Source organism: Diplotaxodon limnothrissa, linkage group LG3 (genome assembly GCF_057381915.1).
Source record: "Diplotaxodon limnothrissa isolate DT_005_m linkage group LG3, D_limnothrissa_male_GT1.1, whole genome shotgun sequence".
NCBI classification, from domain to species: Eukaryota; Metazoa; Chordata; class Actinopteri; order Cichliformes; family Cichlidae; genus Diplotaxodon; species Diplotaxodon limnothrissa.
The window spans coordinates 36,080,774-36,095,767 of NC_140598.1; the positions used below are offsets into that span (position 1 = coordinate 36,080,774).

Consider the following 14,994-nt stretch of genomic DNA (forward strand, 5'->3'; position numbering starts at 1 on the left):
TGCTAGATCCGTATGTACCAGCTCGAGAGGTTTCTCAGCTCTTCTGTCAGGGTTTCTATTCCTAGTCTGGACAAATTTTCCCTGAATACACACCTCACAGTTCAAACTTTGGTTGTCAGTTTTCCCTTTGATTTTCATACCTTCAACCACATTTTGTAACTTCAGAATGTCACTATGATTGCAATGTCCCAAAATTTCGTGCCATGTCTGCACATCAAAACAATTATTACACTTATCATCATACTCACTTACGGTCTCAAGGTAATAAAGTCTGTTGTGCTCATGGATGTAGAACTTTGTACCGTCTCTGTGTTGAAGGACGTTCCTTCCTTTCTTAAAGATGATAGTGGCTCCATTCGTGGTGGCCGCTCTCACAGAGAAGATATTCTGTGGAAATGAGGGAATGCATAGAGCGTCTTTCAGTGTTGTTTTACACTGTCTCCCTCTGCTGTCAATCAAGCACACCTCTGCATCTCCTCTGCCTTCAGCCACTCCTTTACACCTGGTGCCATCAGCTAATTCCACACAATGTGTTCCCGGCTGGAAGTCGTCATTAAATTTCTTGAATGCTGTTTTATCATTCAGGATGTGTGATGTTGCGCCAGTATCCACCATCAGGCCTTTGGTCCTGATGTCCTGTCGCTGTTGAGGTTCCTCGTAGTCATCGCTCATCCGGAAGACATAGGTGTCGTCGCTCTCTGCGTTGCCGCCCTCCTCCGAGGCTGTGCGTGCTTCATCATTCCGTTGTCGTCTCCTGCAAGTCGACTCTCGATGGGTGTTGCTCCTACAGTGACCGCACCATTGTTTGTAGCGGCATGCTCTGGCCTTGTGTCCCCGCTGGCCACACTTAAAACAGACTATGTCTGACATGTCTCTCCTGTGGTCATTAGCAGCTGCTGCGGGTCTCGCGCTGGGTTCCACTCTCGCCTTCATGATGTTATCCTCTTGTTCCACTAAGCGCATTTTCTCAGTGTCCTCATAGCTGCGGAGTTTCGTTTTAAATTCTGCAAACTTGATTTCTGATTCACTTTGCGTAATGTGAACAGAAAAAGGTTTAAATGCTTCTGGTAAACTTTTTAACACCATCGCTACAAGCAGACCATCACTAAGTGTCTCTCCAGCATTTCTCAGGGCTGTAATAAATGTCTCTGCGCGTATGATGTACTCCGTGACGCTCTCAGTGCTTGCTTTCTTCAGAGAAGTCAGTTCAGTATAAAGGCTGATAATTCCTGGTTTACCTTTTCCCGCATAATAATCTCTTAATTTTCAGTGCCTCGTGTCCATCATCGGCAGCTTCTCTCATCACGAGCGATAAACTCTTATCATCCAGGAACTGTATTAACTCTGCAAAGGCCTGGGCATTCTTATCGTCGTCCTCATCACTTTTCAATATTGTGTCTTTTAGACCTTGTAATCTAAGATGTCCCAAAAATTTTGTCTCCCAAAGTTCATAATTCTCCTCATCTCCGTCAAAAACCAACCTTGCCCATCGGCCACTGGGTTCACCAGCACGCTTACTCATGGTGCTAACTTAGCATGCTAGTCCTCACCGAACACGCTGTACTTTGCGACTTTTCTGGTGGTAAACTTTCCCCTGGCGTAGCTTCAATGTTTTCCTGGGCCCATAACCTGTTAGCAGAGACGGGTCTCCCAGCGGAATCTGCATGAATATTGAAGATACTTATATTGTCTAGACGGAGGAATAATCACACGTGGTGCATTGGCTTTCACCGGAACATCACACCAAAAGGTGACTTTGTTTATTGAACTCTCGCGTGCACTCTGCAGCATAACAGGAAGCATCCTTTCAAAATAAAATCACAACAGATGACAATGAGGGCATACCTATTAACTAGCCACATTAATGCCACTCCGCCTAAGTCCGAACCTCCGCCTGATGTAGAGAGGGCGGGGCAGAAACCTGCTTCCTGCCTGAGAGAGGCGGAGCTTCAGTGGCTCTTCTTGGACGAGCCGAAGCCAGAGAAGCCCATCACTGCCGCCATCTCTTCGTCCTCCTCGAAGTCCACGTCCTCCTCCGCCCGTCGCTTCCGCTCCTTCTGCTTCTCCTTCTTGTACACCTTCGCCTTCTCCTCCTCCTCCCGCAGCTCCTTCACGCGCTCCTCGAAGTCGTACTCCTTCTGCTTCTCCTCCAACTTCTTCTTGTTCACCTCGAATCTCTTCTTCACCTGATCAAGAGACGAGCGCTCCACCCGCATCGACATGCCCAGGTTCCTCTGATGTTTTTTGCCGTTGATGTGATCCAGGAAGTTGATGGAGTCTTTGACCACACAGTCGCACACGTTACAGTAATACCCGCCCATCTCGGCCTGCGGTGTGGTCTTGGTGATGATGATGGTCTTCCCCAGCTTGGACTCCAAGTCCACCTTGTAGTCCCGGTGATGCAGGAGGTCCCGCTTGACCGGCGGCGCAGTTTTTCCATCTCGCCGCTCGTACTCCCTCTCCTCCACCAGACGTTTCTGGGCGAGGTTCTCGTACTCGTCTTTGTCCCATTTCCGACGGAAGTCGTTTTTACTCGACCCGCTGTCTGACGCCATCTTGTTTACTTTTGACCGGAAAAAATCTCCGGTCTTGCCGCAACCACTCATTTTGACAGGTTCTTCTCTTCGTAGTATCGAGACTAAGAGAAAATGTGGCCCGATCAGCTCAAAGCCTCGCTTATATTTCCGCAGAGAGCAGCTTCGTCACGCACCAATCGCAGAGAGGCTTGCGGCAGCGCGCATATTCAATGCACTTTTCTCCAATGAGAGGCACACACTGAGGCGGGGCCGTGCTCCTCTGAACGGTGCTGAGCACCACGTGGAGCCCCTCACCAATCACGAGCCGGAGCGGCACCGCGTCACAGCCAGTCACACACTTTAAGAGCAGCGAGTCTCGTCTGTTTGCTACATTTTCTGCTGTTAGCACAGTTAAAAGAAAAGAGACGAAGAATGGCAAGAACCAAGCAGACCGCTCGCAAGTCTACTGGCGGCAAAGCCCCCAGGAAGCAGCTAGCCACCAAGGCTGCTCGTAAGAGCGCCCCGGCCACCGGAGGCGTCAAGAAACCTCACCGTTATAGGCCCGGTACCGTGGCTCTGCGAGAAATCCGCCGTTACCAGAAATCTACCGAGCTGCTGATCCGCAAGCTGCCCTTCCAGCGCCTGGTCCGCGAGATCGCTCAGGACTTCAAGACCGACCTGCGCTTCCAGAGCTCTGCTGTCATGGCTCTGCAGGAGGCCAGCGAGGCTTACCTGGTCGGACTCTTCGAGGATACCAACCTGTGCGCCATCCACGCCAAAAGGGTCACCATCATGCCTAAAGACATCCAGCTGGCTCGCCGCATCCGCGGAGAGAGAGCTTAAGCTGCACGCTCTCCTACCAACAACGGCTCTTTTCAGAGCCACTTCACTCCTATCAAGAGCTCGCTCCTTTATTGTTTTTATATTAATGTCGTATTCGCACTTAAATGTTTTTGCTGTTTCTATACTAGAAACTACAGTTGGCATCAACGTTGAATTCATCATAAGTGTCTTAATGTGTGTGACTGGGTGGATGACTGAATGTAGTGTAAAGCGCTTTGGGGTCCTTAAGGACTAAATAAAGCACTATACAAATACAGACCATTTACTATTAAGTTCTCAGTCTCCCAGAGTAGCATTTCTAATTTTGATTGAACTGTCAGAGAAAACAGCAGCCTCAAGCCAGGCTATTAGTTTACGGAGGCTGTTAAACTTATGTCTAATGTTGGTGACTCAAGAATGTCATATTTATATTAAACCTATATTTGCATTTCAAGTTATAAACATTTACTCAACATGTCGTTTTTTTTTTGTTTGTTTTTTGTTCTTTATTGTAAAAAAATACTACTAGGATTTTAAGATCCATGTGATTTCAGTAATACTAATGCAGTATGTCAGTGAGGAAAAACCACTAAATCCAGTTGAGCTGAAAAGAATGACACCAAACAAGGCAAGGGGAAAAAAATAAAATGAAACAATTTGAGGGTGAAATACAAACGTAAACTCAAAAGGAGTCAAAAATGGCCGGTTGTATTGCAGATCTCAGTGGGTTAATCCAACAAATCATGAAAAATTAGGTTTAAATTTTTGTTCATGACAATGTAGATTTCTGACATTGTGTAATTTAAGCATGTGACAATGTGATTGTTTTCCAAAAAATAATTTAAACCATATGTAACCACCTGCATGTGTTTGGGGGAAAAAAGGCTTTGATTTTGCCACAACATTTAATTTCTTTGCCACCTTAAAAAATTTCTCTAGATCTGCCCCTGTTATAGATTAACTAGTATTTATTATCGTGACAATTGTCGGGCTGCTTTCAGTCATCCCAGTATCCTCGGCTGAGGCTGAAAGAAGCTTCAGTGCTCTCACAAGACTAAAAACATGGCTAAGGTCAACAATCATCATCATCATTTATTTATTTATATAGCACTTTGGTCTACCAGGTGTGTTTTTAAAGTGCTGTACAATACTAATATGCACATAGTAACAATGACTCAAATGAGATTAAACAATGCTGCTGTATGCCATGTCCACCAGGAGAGACTGGACAGTAAATATGTAAAACCAATATGCCACCAGTTTATCTCGGTTACCGAGAGGAGCAGGCATGTGTTTGGCTGCTTCACATAGTGGACATTGAGTTGTTGTGTGGGGCACCAGTAGTCCATGTCTGTTTCTGTAACTGTAGTTCATGTTTAGAAGAAAAAAAATCCCAGCTGACTGATTTGATCGGGGAAGTAGTGCCTAAAATATTGCATAGTTTTGCTGAGAGATCTTTTACTTTGCGATAATCTTAGATGAGTAGTTTTATGGACAAAAACCACCAGGTCATTCAGTGTTCCCTTAGTGCCAAAATATAACAGATGTTGGTGTACTATATCTGAAGTAATGTTGTTAAGTCCGTAAAGTCATATTCTTTTGTTATGGCTCTATTTTTATATGGAATATGGCTGAAGTAAACTAAAGTCTAAAATACTTGTCTGTTTGTTTAATAGTAATTTAGCATTATATAAGTCACATATAAAACTATGAGCTGTAATTTTAAATGGTTTAAAAGCACGTAGAATAGCATGTAGGCAGGATCGTCCCCCGCCACCTGCAGCTGGCCATCCGCAGCGACGAAGAGCTGAACAAGCTGCTGGGCTGAGTGACGATAGCTCAGGGTGGTGTGCTGCCCAACATCCAGGCCAAGAAGAATGAGAAAGCTAAAGAAAATCCAGCGACTGTCCTCAACCAACTAACGGATCTTTTAAGAGCCACTCACAACCTCTGAGAGTACACTTGCTTAAAGTAATGAAACTAAATATTTAATCCGAACTTATGTTCACACTAGAACTGAAGTGGGCCTGTTAGTCAGTGTGTGCAACACATTTAGCTGTTTTACTACATGAATACAAATCTGACTGACTTAAATTGTAAAGTTATCACCCAAACTTTTGTTTTATAAACCTGCTGTAAAAACAGACATCTGTGTACTAAGAGCATAAACATTCTCATTGTTTGTACTTGCACTAAAACTTAAAAACAAGACAGCTGAGCAGATTAAAGAAGTTCAGACTAATAATAATTATAGATCACTACAAACATGACTAAAATAACACAATCACAGAAGAAAGCTCTTAAAGTGAAGTGTGTGGCTCTTAAAAGAGCCGTTTGGTGGATTGGGGTGAAGGAGTTTAACCGCCGAAGCCGTACAGAGTGCGGCCCTGCCTCTTCAGAGCGTACACTACATCCATGGCGGTCACAGTCTTCCTCTTAGCGTGCTCAGTGTAGGTGACGGCGTCACGGATGACGTTCTCCAGAAACACCTTGAGCACACCGCGGGTCTCCTCGTAGATCAGACCGGAGATACGCTTCACTCCGCCACGGCGAGCCAGACGGCGGATGGCCGGTTTAGTGATGCCCAGGATGTTATCACGGAGAACTTTACGGTGACGCTTTGCGCCTCCTTTACCGAGTCCTTTGCCACCCTTGCTTTTTTTTTTTTTTATCATTTTATTTAAATATCAAAATTCACAATTACAAATACACATAATACAAGCACCATGCACAAATTATTCGCATCTTATTTTACATATTACAATAATAAAAGCTCCCACGGCAAGTCATTTCCTAATTTCATATCTCTCGTTTTTCTTCTTCTCAGCTCCGTTACAATGTTTTTACATACGGTGAAACTACTTAACACTTTTTGTTCTATAACACATTTAGCTCTTGTTTTCCATATGTGTACATTTATAACGCACATCGCCAGCCAAAACAATCTTCTTTTATTTTCACTCATCTTTTCTTTAAACAAACCGTATCTTACTGATTTTATATTATTTTCAATATTAAAACCTAGTTTTTCCATCCTCCTTCTTATTTCAACCGTCCTGTAACACGATATCAAAAGATGATCAAGAGTTTCGTCTTCATCACAATTCTCCATAGGGCATTTCTTAGTAGTAACGAAGCAACTCCACAGAACCACAGCTCTTACTGGGAGACGTCCGACAGAGATAAGCCACACTGTATCTCTCATGTTCTCGGATATTACTTTGTCATATATCTTTTTAACTATTTTCTGATTTTCTTCTTTTTCCACAGCCTTATATTGTATCATACCTTCATTTTTTTTAGATTGATTTTATTTTATATCTGTTTTGAGTTTAATTGTAAAATATTTAAGCCATCCAATTTCCACTGATCCACAAGATCCCCAAACACAAGTTTAAAGTATGGCACTCCCGTTCGGGCTCCCCCTTTCATTTTTTTCCACAAAGCTTTCTTCCCTTGGATCCAGTGGGTGCTCCGCTCTGCGGTAAAGTGAGCCGTCATTTGTGAGCCGCGGTCAAGCCAGCCGCCTCCTATCCGCCGCATAAATTTCCTTGCGCTTTTACACCAGTCTTTACGGTAGCGCCTTTTCGCTTTATATTCTGATTGAAAGCCTAGACTCGCGCACACACGCACGCGCGTGAACAGTCACACGCACGCGCGCACACAAATTACAATGGAACAGCTCAATACAGCCATCGTGACAGTCTGGTTGCATATTCAAAAATTCATTAAAAATCATTCTTAAAAGTTGATGCCAAGCTTTCAACACAATCCTCTTCTCGGACACCTACTTTACCTCTGGGCCAGTTTTTACCCAGATTTACTGTAATATTACTCAGAAATCACAGTAAACTCATATTCAGTGCAATACAGTCAATGCACTACAATTATGTTTATTTCAAAAATTCATTAAAAGTCATCCTGAATAGTTGAGGTCCAACTTTCAACACATCCCTCCTCTGGGACACCTACTGTACCTGTGTGCCAATTTTCATCCAGATTTACTGTAGAATTCCTCAGAAATTAAAGGGTACTTGTATTCAATGCAATACAGTCAATACAATAGAATTATGTCAATTTTCAGAAATTCATTAAAAATCATCCTGAGTAGTTGATGTCCAACTTTCAACACATCCCCCCTCTGGGACACCTACTGTACCTGTGTGCCAAGTTTCATCCAGATTTACTGTAGAATTCCTCAGAAATTAATGGAAACATTTATTCAATCTAATACAGCCAATGCACTACAATTGTGTCAATTTTCAAAAATTCATTAAAAATCATCCTGAGTAGTTGATGTCCAACTTTCAACAGATTCCTTCTCTGGGACACCTACTGTACCTGTGTGCCAAGTTTCAGCCAGATTTACTGTAGAATTACTCAGAAATTAATGGACATTTATATGCAATTCAATACAGCCAATACACTACAATTATGGAAATTTCAGAAATTCATTAAAAATCATCCTGAGTAGTTGAGGTCCAACTTTCAACACATCCCTCCTCCGGGAAACCTACTGTACGTCTGGGCCAAGTTTCAGCCAGATTTACTGTAATATTCTTCAGAAATTGCAGGGAACTTATGTTCAGTGCAAGAAAGGCTGAAAGACGACCACCACTGAACAAGACACACAAGCTGAAACGTCAAGACTGGGCCAAGAAATATCTCAAGACTGGTTTTTCTAAGGTTTTATGGACTGATGAAATGAGAGTGAGTCTTGATGGGCCAGATGGATGGGCCCGTGGCTGGATTGGTAAAGGGCAGATAGCTCCAGTCTGACTCAGACGCCAGCAAGGTGGAGGTGGAGTACTGGTTTGGGCTGGTATCATTAAAGATGAGCTTGTGGGGCCTTTTCGGGTTGAGGATGGAGTCAAGCTCAACTCCCAGTCCTACTGCCAGTTTCTCGAAGACACCTTCTTCAAGCAGTGGTACAGGAAGAAGTCTGCATCCTTCAAGAAAAACATGATTTTCATGCAGGACAATGCTCATCACACGCGTCCAAGTACTCCACAGCGTGGCTGGCAAGAAAGGGTATAAAAGAAGAAAAACTAATGACATGGCCTCCTTGTTCACCTGATCTGAACCCCATTGAGAACCTGTGGTCCATCATCAAATGTGAGATTTACAAGGAGGGAAAACAGTACACCTCTCTGAACAGTGTCTGGGAGGCTGTGGTTGCTGCTGCACGCAATGTTGATGGTGAACAGATCAAAACACTGACAGAATCCATGGATGGCAGGCTTTTGAGTGTCCTTGCAAAGAAAGGTGGCTATATTGGTCGCTGATTTGTTGTTGTTTTTTTTTTGAATGTCGGCGAGGATTCCGCACGGCACTCCCCTCCATTCACCTCGCGAATCTCCGCTCTCTTCCAAACAAAGTCGACGAATTACTGCTCTTAAACCGGACTAACAAGGACTTTGCACGCTCTGCTGCCCTCTGCTTCACTGAAACCTGGCTCAGTGAGCGAGTCCCAGACGCTGTCTTAAATCTGCCGGGCTTCCAACTTCACCGGGCGGACCGCGAAACAGAGCTCTCAGGGAAAACAAAGGGTGGTGGAGTCTGCTTCTACATTAATGAAGGTTGGTGTACTGATGTCACAGTGTTACAGAAACACTGCAGCCCACACTTGGAAAGTTTTCTCATCAACTGTAAACCTTTTTATTCACCGCGGGAGTTTTCTTCCTTCATGCTGGTCGGAGTTTACATCCCTCCACAGGCCAACGCGAACAACGCACTGTGCGAGCTGGCTGACCAGATTACTACCCTGGAGAGGAAATTCCCGGATTCCTTTACAATTATTCTTGGGGATTTTAACAGAGCAAACCTAAACCACGAACTCCCTAAATACAGACAGCATATAGTCTGCCCCACCAGGGACAACATCATACTGGATCACTGCTACACCACTCTAAAAGATGCCTATCGCTCTGTGCCCCGGGCAGCTTTGGGACATTCTGATCATCTTATTCCAGTTTATAGGCAAAAACTCAAACGTGCCAAGCCTGTAGTCAAAACTGTGAAGAAGTGGACTAACACAGCAAAGCAGGAACTGCAGGACTGTTTCGACTGCACTGATTGGACTGTTTTTGAAGCTGCATCTGAGAACCTAGATGAGCTCACGGACACTGTGACATCATACATCAGTTTCTGTGAAGACGTGTGTGTGCCAACAAAGACCTTTTGCACATACAACAACAATAAACCATGGTTCATTCCTAAACTCCAACATCTTCGTAAGGCCAAGGAGGACGCCTACAGAAGTGGTGACAGGGTCCTGTACAAGCAAGCCAGGAACACACTGACCAAGGAGATCAAAGCAGCTAAAAGGATCTACTCCCAGAAGCTGGAAGAACGGCTCTCAGCCAACGACCCTGCGTCAGTGTGGAGGGGCCTGCAGGAAATCACCAGCTACAGACGCCCCCCACCCCCTGTGGAAGCAAACAAAGACCTGGCCAACGAGTTAAACACTTTCTATTGCAGGTTTGAGACGGACAGACTCCCACGCCCCACCCTCCCCTCCCCAGGGACATTGCTTCAGACATTGACCCCCAACACACCTTCCACCCCCCCCCCCCCCTTCACCCTGCCCCTCCCCAATCAAGACTCAACGACCACCCCCACCCTCCCCAATCCAGACTCAACGACCACCACCACCCTCTCCATCCCAGACTCAACGACCTCCACCACACCTCTCACCCCCCTTTCCTCCTCCCTGAAACTAAGAATACACACTCAGGATGTGAGCCGACTATTCCAGAAACAGAAGCCCAGGAAAGCCCCCGGACCAGATGGCGTCTTCACCCTCCTGCCTCAAAACCTGTGCTGAACAGCTGGCTCCCATCTTTACTCGCATCTTCAACAGATCCCTGGAGCTGTGTGAAGTTCCCTCCTGCTTCAAACGCTCCACCATCATCCCTGTTCCCAAGAAACCCACCATCACAGGACTGGATGACTACAGACCTGTCGCCTTGACGTCTGTGGTCATGAAATCCTTCGAACGACTGGTGTTAGCCCATCTGAAAGACATTACAGGCCACCAGCTGGACCCTCTGCAGTTTGCCTACCGGGCAAACAGGTCAGTGGATGATGCAGTGAACATGGGGCTGCATTACATCCTGCAACACCTTGACCGCCCGGGAACTTATGCCAGGGTCCTGTTTGTGGACTTTAGTTCGGCTTTTAACACCATTGTGCCTGAACTTCTTTCCTCCAAACTCTCCCAGCTCAGCGTGTCACCAGCTACCTGTCAGTGGATCACTAGCTTCCTGACAGACAGAAAGCAACAAGTGAGGCTGGGGGAGATCACCTCTGAAACCCGGTCCCTCAGTATTGGTGCCCCTCAAGGATGTGTCCTCTCACCACTACTGTTCTCCCTCTACACTAATGACTGCACCTCCAATAACTCTGCTGTCAAACTCCTAAAGTTTGCAGATGACACCACTGTCATTGGCCTCATTCAAGATGGTGATGAGTCTGCATACCGGCAGGAAGTTGAGCGGCTGGTACTCTGGTGCAGTCAGCACAATCTGGAGCTGAACACTCTTAAGACTGTAGAGATGACAGTGGACTTCAGGAGACATCCCTCAACTCTGCTCCCCCTCACCATATCAGACAGCCAGGTGTCGACTGTGAAGATCTTCAAGTTCCTGGGTACAACCATCTCCCAGGACCTGAAGTGGGAGACCAACATCAACTCCATCCTCAAAAAGACCCAGCAGAGGATGTACTTCCTGAGACAACTGGGGAAGTACAGTCTTCCACAGGAGCTGCTGATCCAGTTCTACACTGCAGTCATTGAGTCTGTCCTGTGCTCCTCCATCACAGTCTGGTATGGAGCAGCCACTAAACAGGACAGGAGCAGACTGCAGCGGACTGTACGGGCAGCAGAAAGGATCATCAGCGCCCCCCTGCCCTCCATCCAGGATCTGTACCTCTCAAGAACCAGGAAACGGGCAGGGAAAATCATCGCAGACCCCTCACACCCTGCACACAGACTTTTTGATCTGCTGCCCTCTGGCAGACGGTACAGAAGCCTGCAGACCAGGACCACCCGACATAGGAACAGTTTCTTTCCCCTCGCCATCTCCCTTCTTAACAGTTGACCTGTCACACTGCTCCCACTGCCAGACTGCAACTGCACCTTATGTACATTTTGTAGTATTCATTCCACCTCATTCATTTCTGTATTTTATGTATATAAGTTTAGATTCGTTATTTATAGTTGGTTTACATAGCTTTGTGTATGTATGTGTAATGTGTATATATAGACACTTGTGTGTGTGTGTGTGTGTGTGTGTGTGTGTGTGTGTGTGTGTGTGTGTGTGTGTGTGTGTGTGTGTGTGTGTGTGTGTGTGTGTGAGATTTACATTGCTGTGCTTGAGAGCCACCATCTACCAGAACCAAATTCCCTGTATGTGTCTGCACATATACTTGGCCAATAAACACGATTCTGATTCTGATTCTGATTCTGAGATGTATATTTGTGAATGTGGAGATGTTATATTGGTTTCACTGGTAAAAATAAATAATTGAAATGGGTATATATTTGTTTTTTGTTAAGTTGCCTAATAATTATGCACAGTAATAGTCACCTGCACACACAGATATCCCCCTAAAATAACTAAAACTAAAAACAAACTAAAAACTACTTCCAAAAACATTCAGCTTTGATATTAATGAGTTTTTTGGGTTCATTGAGAACATGGTTGGTGTTCAATAATAAAATTATTCCTCAAAAATACAACTTGCCTAATAATTCTGCACTCCCTGTAGGTCTGTTGACAGAGCTCTGTACAGGTCTGCTCGAGCTGACCTGAAAAGGGGTCCCACCTGTCCAGCAACAACACATGGCATGGAATAATAGACATCATAAACCACAGAGGCAGAACTGTGAAAACAGAAAACCTGAGTGTGCAGCTAGCAGAGGACATAAACAGCTTCTTTGCCCGCTTTGAAACACCACAACAGCAGCATTCATCTGCCTCAGCCCTGCTCCCATCCTCATCCTCACCTGGTTCCTGCACCGCTCCATTCACTGTAACGGAGCACGATGTCAGATGAGTGTTCCTAGCAGTGAACCCCAGGAAGGCGTCCAGACGGAATACGTGGTAAAGTGCTAAGACCATGTGCCCACCAGCTCACCCTCATCTCCACCAGAATCTTCAACCTCTCACTGGATGAAGCAGCCATCCCATCCTGTCTAAAATCAGCCACAATCATCCCAGTACCAAAGAAGTCTCCTATCACCAGCCTGAACTATTATTGCCCTGTGGCCCTCACACCGGTAATCATGAAATGCTTTGAGAGACTAGTCCTTCAGCACACCAAGGATTACCTCCCCCCAGAATTCGACACCCACCAGTTTGCATACCGTGCAAACAGATTCACAGAAGATGCCATCACCCTCCACTCGGTGCTGAGTCACCTAGAACAGCGGCAGAGCTACGCCAGAATGCTCTTTGTGGACTACAGCTCACCCTTCCACCACTCGCCCATTGAGAGCCTACTAACTTACTGCATCACAGTATGGTACAGCAGCTGCACTAAGGCGGATAGAGCCACCCTCCCAGCATGTTTGCAATGAGTAGGAGATGCTCTGTATCTCACTGTACAACTGTATAGTGACAAAGGTATTGGGTTCTTTTCTAAAAATTGCTATAAACAGAGGAACCCAAACTGATGAAAAGTGGCGAATATTTTTTTTCAAATGACTATTTTTAGTGGATTTTTGATATAGAAGCAGAATGACAGAATGTTAAAAGAAGTTACTTTTAGTCATTCTAAGCTGGGCATTGCGTTCTCTGGCTGTTCAAAGCCATGGAACTTTAGACTTTCCAAGCAAATAATGATGGCCATACTGATGTTCTTTTCAGTACATTTTACTTTATGTTCATTTTCATTTTTATGATGTTTCTATTTTTACATAATTCCTCCCACATAGCAAAATTGGTATGGCCTGGATCTGTCCCACACAATGTGCTTACACATGGCCTGCGTACCGCAAAGAATGACGGCCCTATGGTGGCCCAGATCTGGTTTACCAGAGGTGGCCCACACATGAGCCAGCACAAGGCCAGTTGCAGACACACTGCTGGCCCTGTGCTGGCCCAGAACAGTTTCAGCTCTGGCCCCAGATGTCAGCCTAATGTGTACCTTAGCCATGTAAGCCATGTAATAACAACATGTGCTGGAACATAATAGTGCAAAAGTAACATGACGAAACTCTGTTCAGACAGTGAATGGACTGATTCTTATACAGCACTTTTTTACTCACCCATATTACTCAAAGTGCTCTATACAACATGTCACATTCACCCAATCAGGCCAAATGTGGCATGCCATCACATAAACAGTGCCATCTTACCATGCCAGAAGTCAGCCAGCAGTGCCGGCTTGACACCAGATCCAGGCAAGACCCGTCTGCTATGTGGGATGACTTGTTCTTTTGGCATTTTAGTTGTGGATTATGTTTGGACTGTGTCTCTTGCTCTTTCAGTATTGTTTCCTTGTGCTTCTAAGTGTCCCTTTGTTTCTTTTTAGGTTATGTAGTATGGGTTAGAGATATTTTGTATGTTGTTTTTGTTTAATAAATCCGCCTTTTGGATTATTCCCTGATGTGCCTGAGTTCTGTTATTTAGTGTCACTTTGAAAGGACACACATCCAGCATTGACATATAATTGTTCTTTCAATTTTTGATAAAGATTACAGTGAATTGAGATGTAACTTGGCCCAGAGGTACAGTAGGACGCCCAGAGTAAGAAAGTGTTGAAAGTTGGACCTCAACTATTATGGATGACTTTTAATGAATTTTTGAAATTTCCATAATTGTAGTGTATTGGCTGTATTGAATTGCATATAAATGTCCTTTAATTTCTGAGGAATTTTACAGTGAATCTGGATGAAACCTGGCACACAGGTACAGTAGGTGTCCCTGAGGAGGAATGTGTTGAAAGTTGGACATCAACTACTCAGGATGATTTTTAATGAATTTTTGAAAATTGACATAATTCTATTGTATTGACTGTATTGAATTGAATATAAGTTTCCTTTAATTTCTGAGTAATTCTACAGTAAATCTGGCTGAAACCTGGCACACAGGTACAGTAGGTGTCCCAGAGGAGGGATGTGTTGAAAGTTGGACATCAACTACTCAGGATGATTTTTAATGAATTTCTGAAAATTGACATAATTCTATTGTATTGACTGTATTGCATTGAATACAAGTACCCTTTAATTTCTGAGGAATTCTACAGTAAATCTGGATGAAACTTGGCACACAGGTACAGTAGGTGTCCTAGAGGAGGGATGTGTTGAAAGTTGGACATCAACTACTCAGGATGATTTTTAATGAATTTTTGAAAATTGACATAATTGTAGTGCATTGGCTGTATTAGATTGAATAAATGTTTCCATTAATTTCTGAGGAATTCTACAGTAAATCTGGATGAAACTTGGCAAACAGGTACAGTAGGTGTCCCAGAGGGGGGATGTGTTGAAAGTTGGACATCAACTACTCAGGATGATTTTTAATGAATTTTTGAAAATTGACATAATTAAATTGTATTGGCTGACTGCATTGGATACAAGTACCCTTTTATTTCTGAGGAATTCTACAGTAAATCTGGCTGAAACTTGGCACACAGGTACAGTAGGTGT

General features: G+C 44.5%; 2 protein-coding genes and 1 pseudogene across 2 annotated transcripts; 1 reads left to right on the top strand and 2 right to left on the bottom strand.

Moving 5' to 3' along the window:
• Window positions 1–1,929: 1,929 nt before the first annotated feature.
• LOC146635596 (zinc finger matrin-type protein 2 pseudogene) lies at window positions 1,930–2,555 on the bottom strand (annotated as a pseudogene).
• A 393-nt stretch (window positions 2,556–2,948) lies between these two features.
• On the top strand, window positions 2,949–3,359 carry LOC146635597 (histone H3). The gene has a single exon (XM_085347790.1). It carries the CDS (start codon window positions 2,949–2,951, stop codon window positions 3,357–3,359), a length of 411 nt encoding a protein of 136 aa, XP_085203916.1.
• Window positions 3,360–5,673: 2,314 nt separating this feature from the next.
• Window positions 5,674–6,013, bottom strand: LOC146635598 (histone H4-like). The gene has a single exon (XM_085350187.1). It carries the CDS (start codon window positions 6,011–6,013, stop codon window positions 5,696–5,698), a length of 318 nt encoding a protein of 105 aa, XP_085206313.1. The 3' UTR covers window positions 5,674–5,695.
• Window positions 6,014–14,994: the final 8,981 nt, after the last annotated feature.

Excerpts from the sequence above, each read along its gene's own strand:
- LOC146635598 (XM_085350187.1), bottom strand. The coding sequence starts at position 6,013 with ATGATAAAAAAAAAAAAAAGCAAGGGTGGCAAAGGACTCGGTAAAGGA.
- LOC146635597 (XM_085347790.1), top strand. The coding sequence starts at position 2,949 with ATGGCAAGAACCAAGCAGACCGCTCGCAAGTCTACTGGCGGCAAAGCC.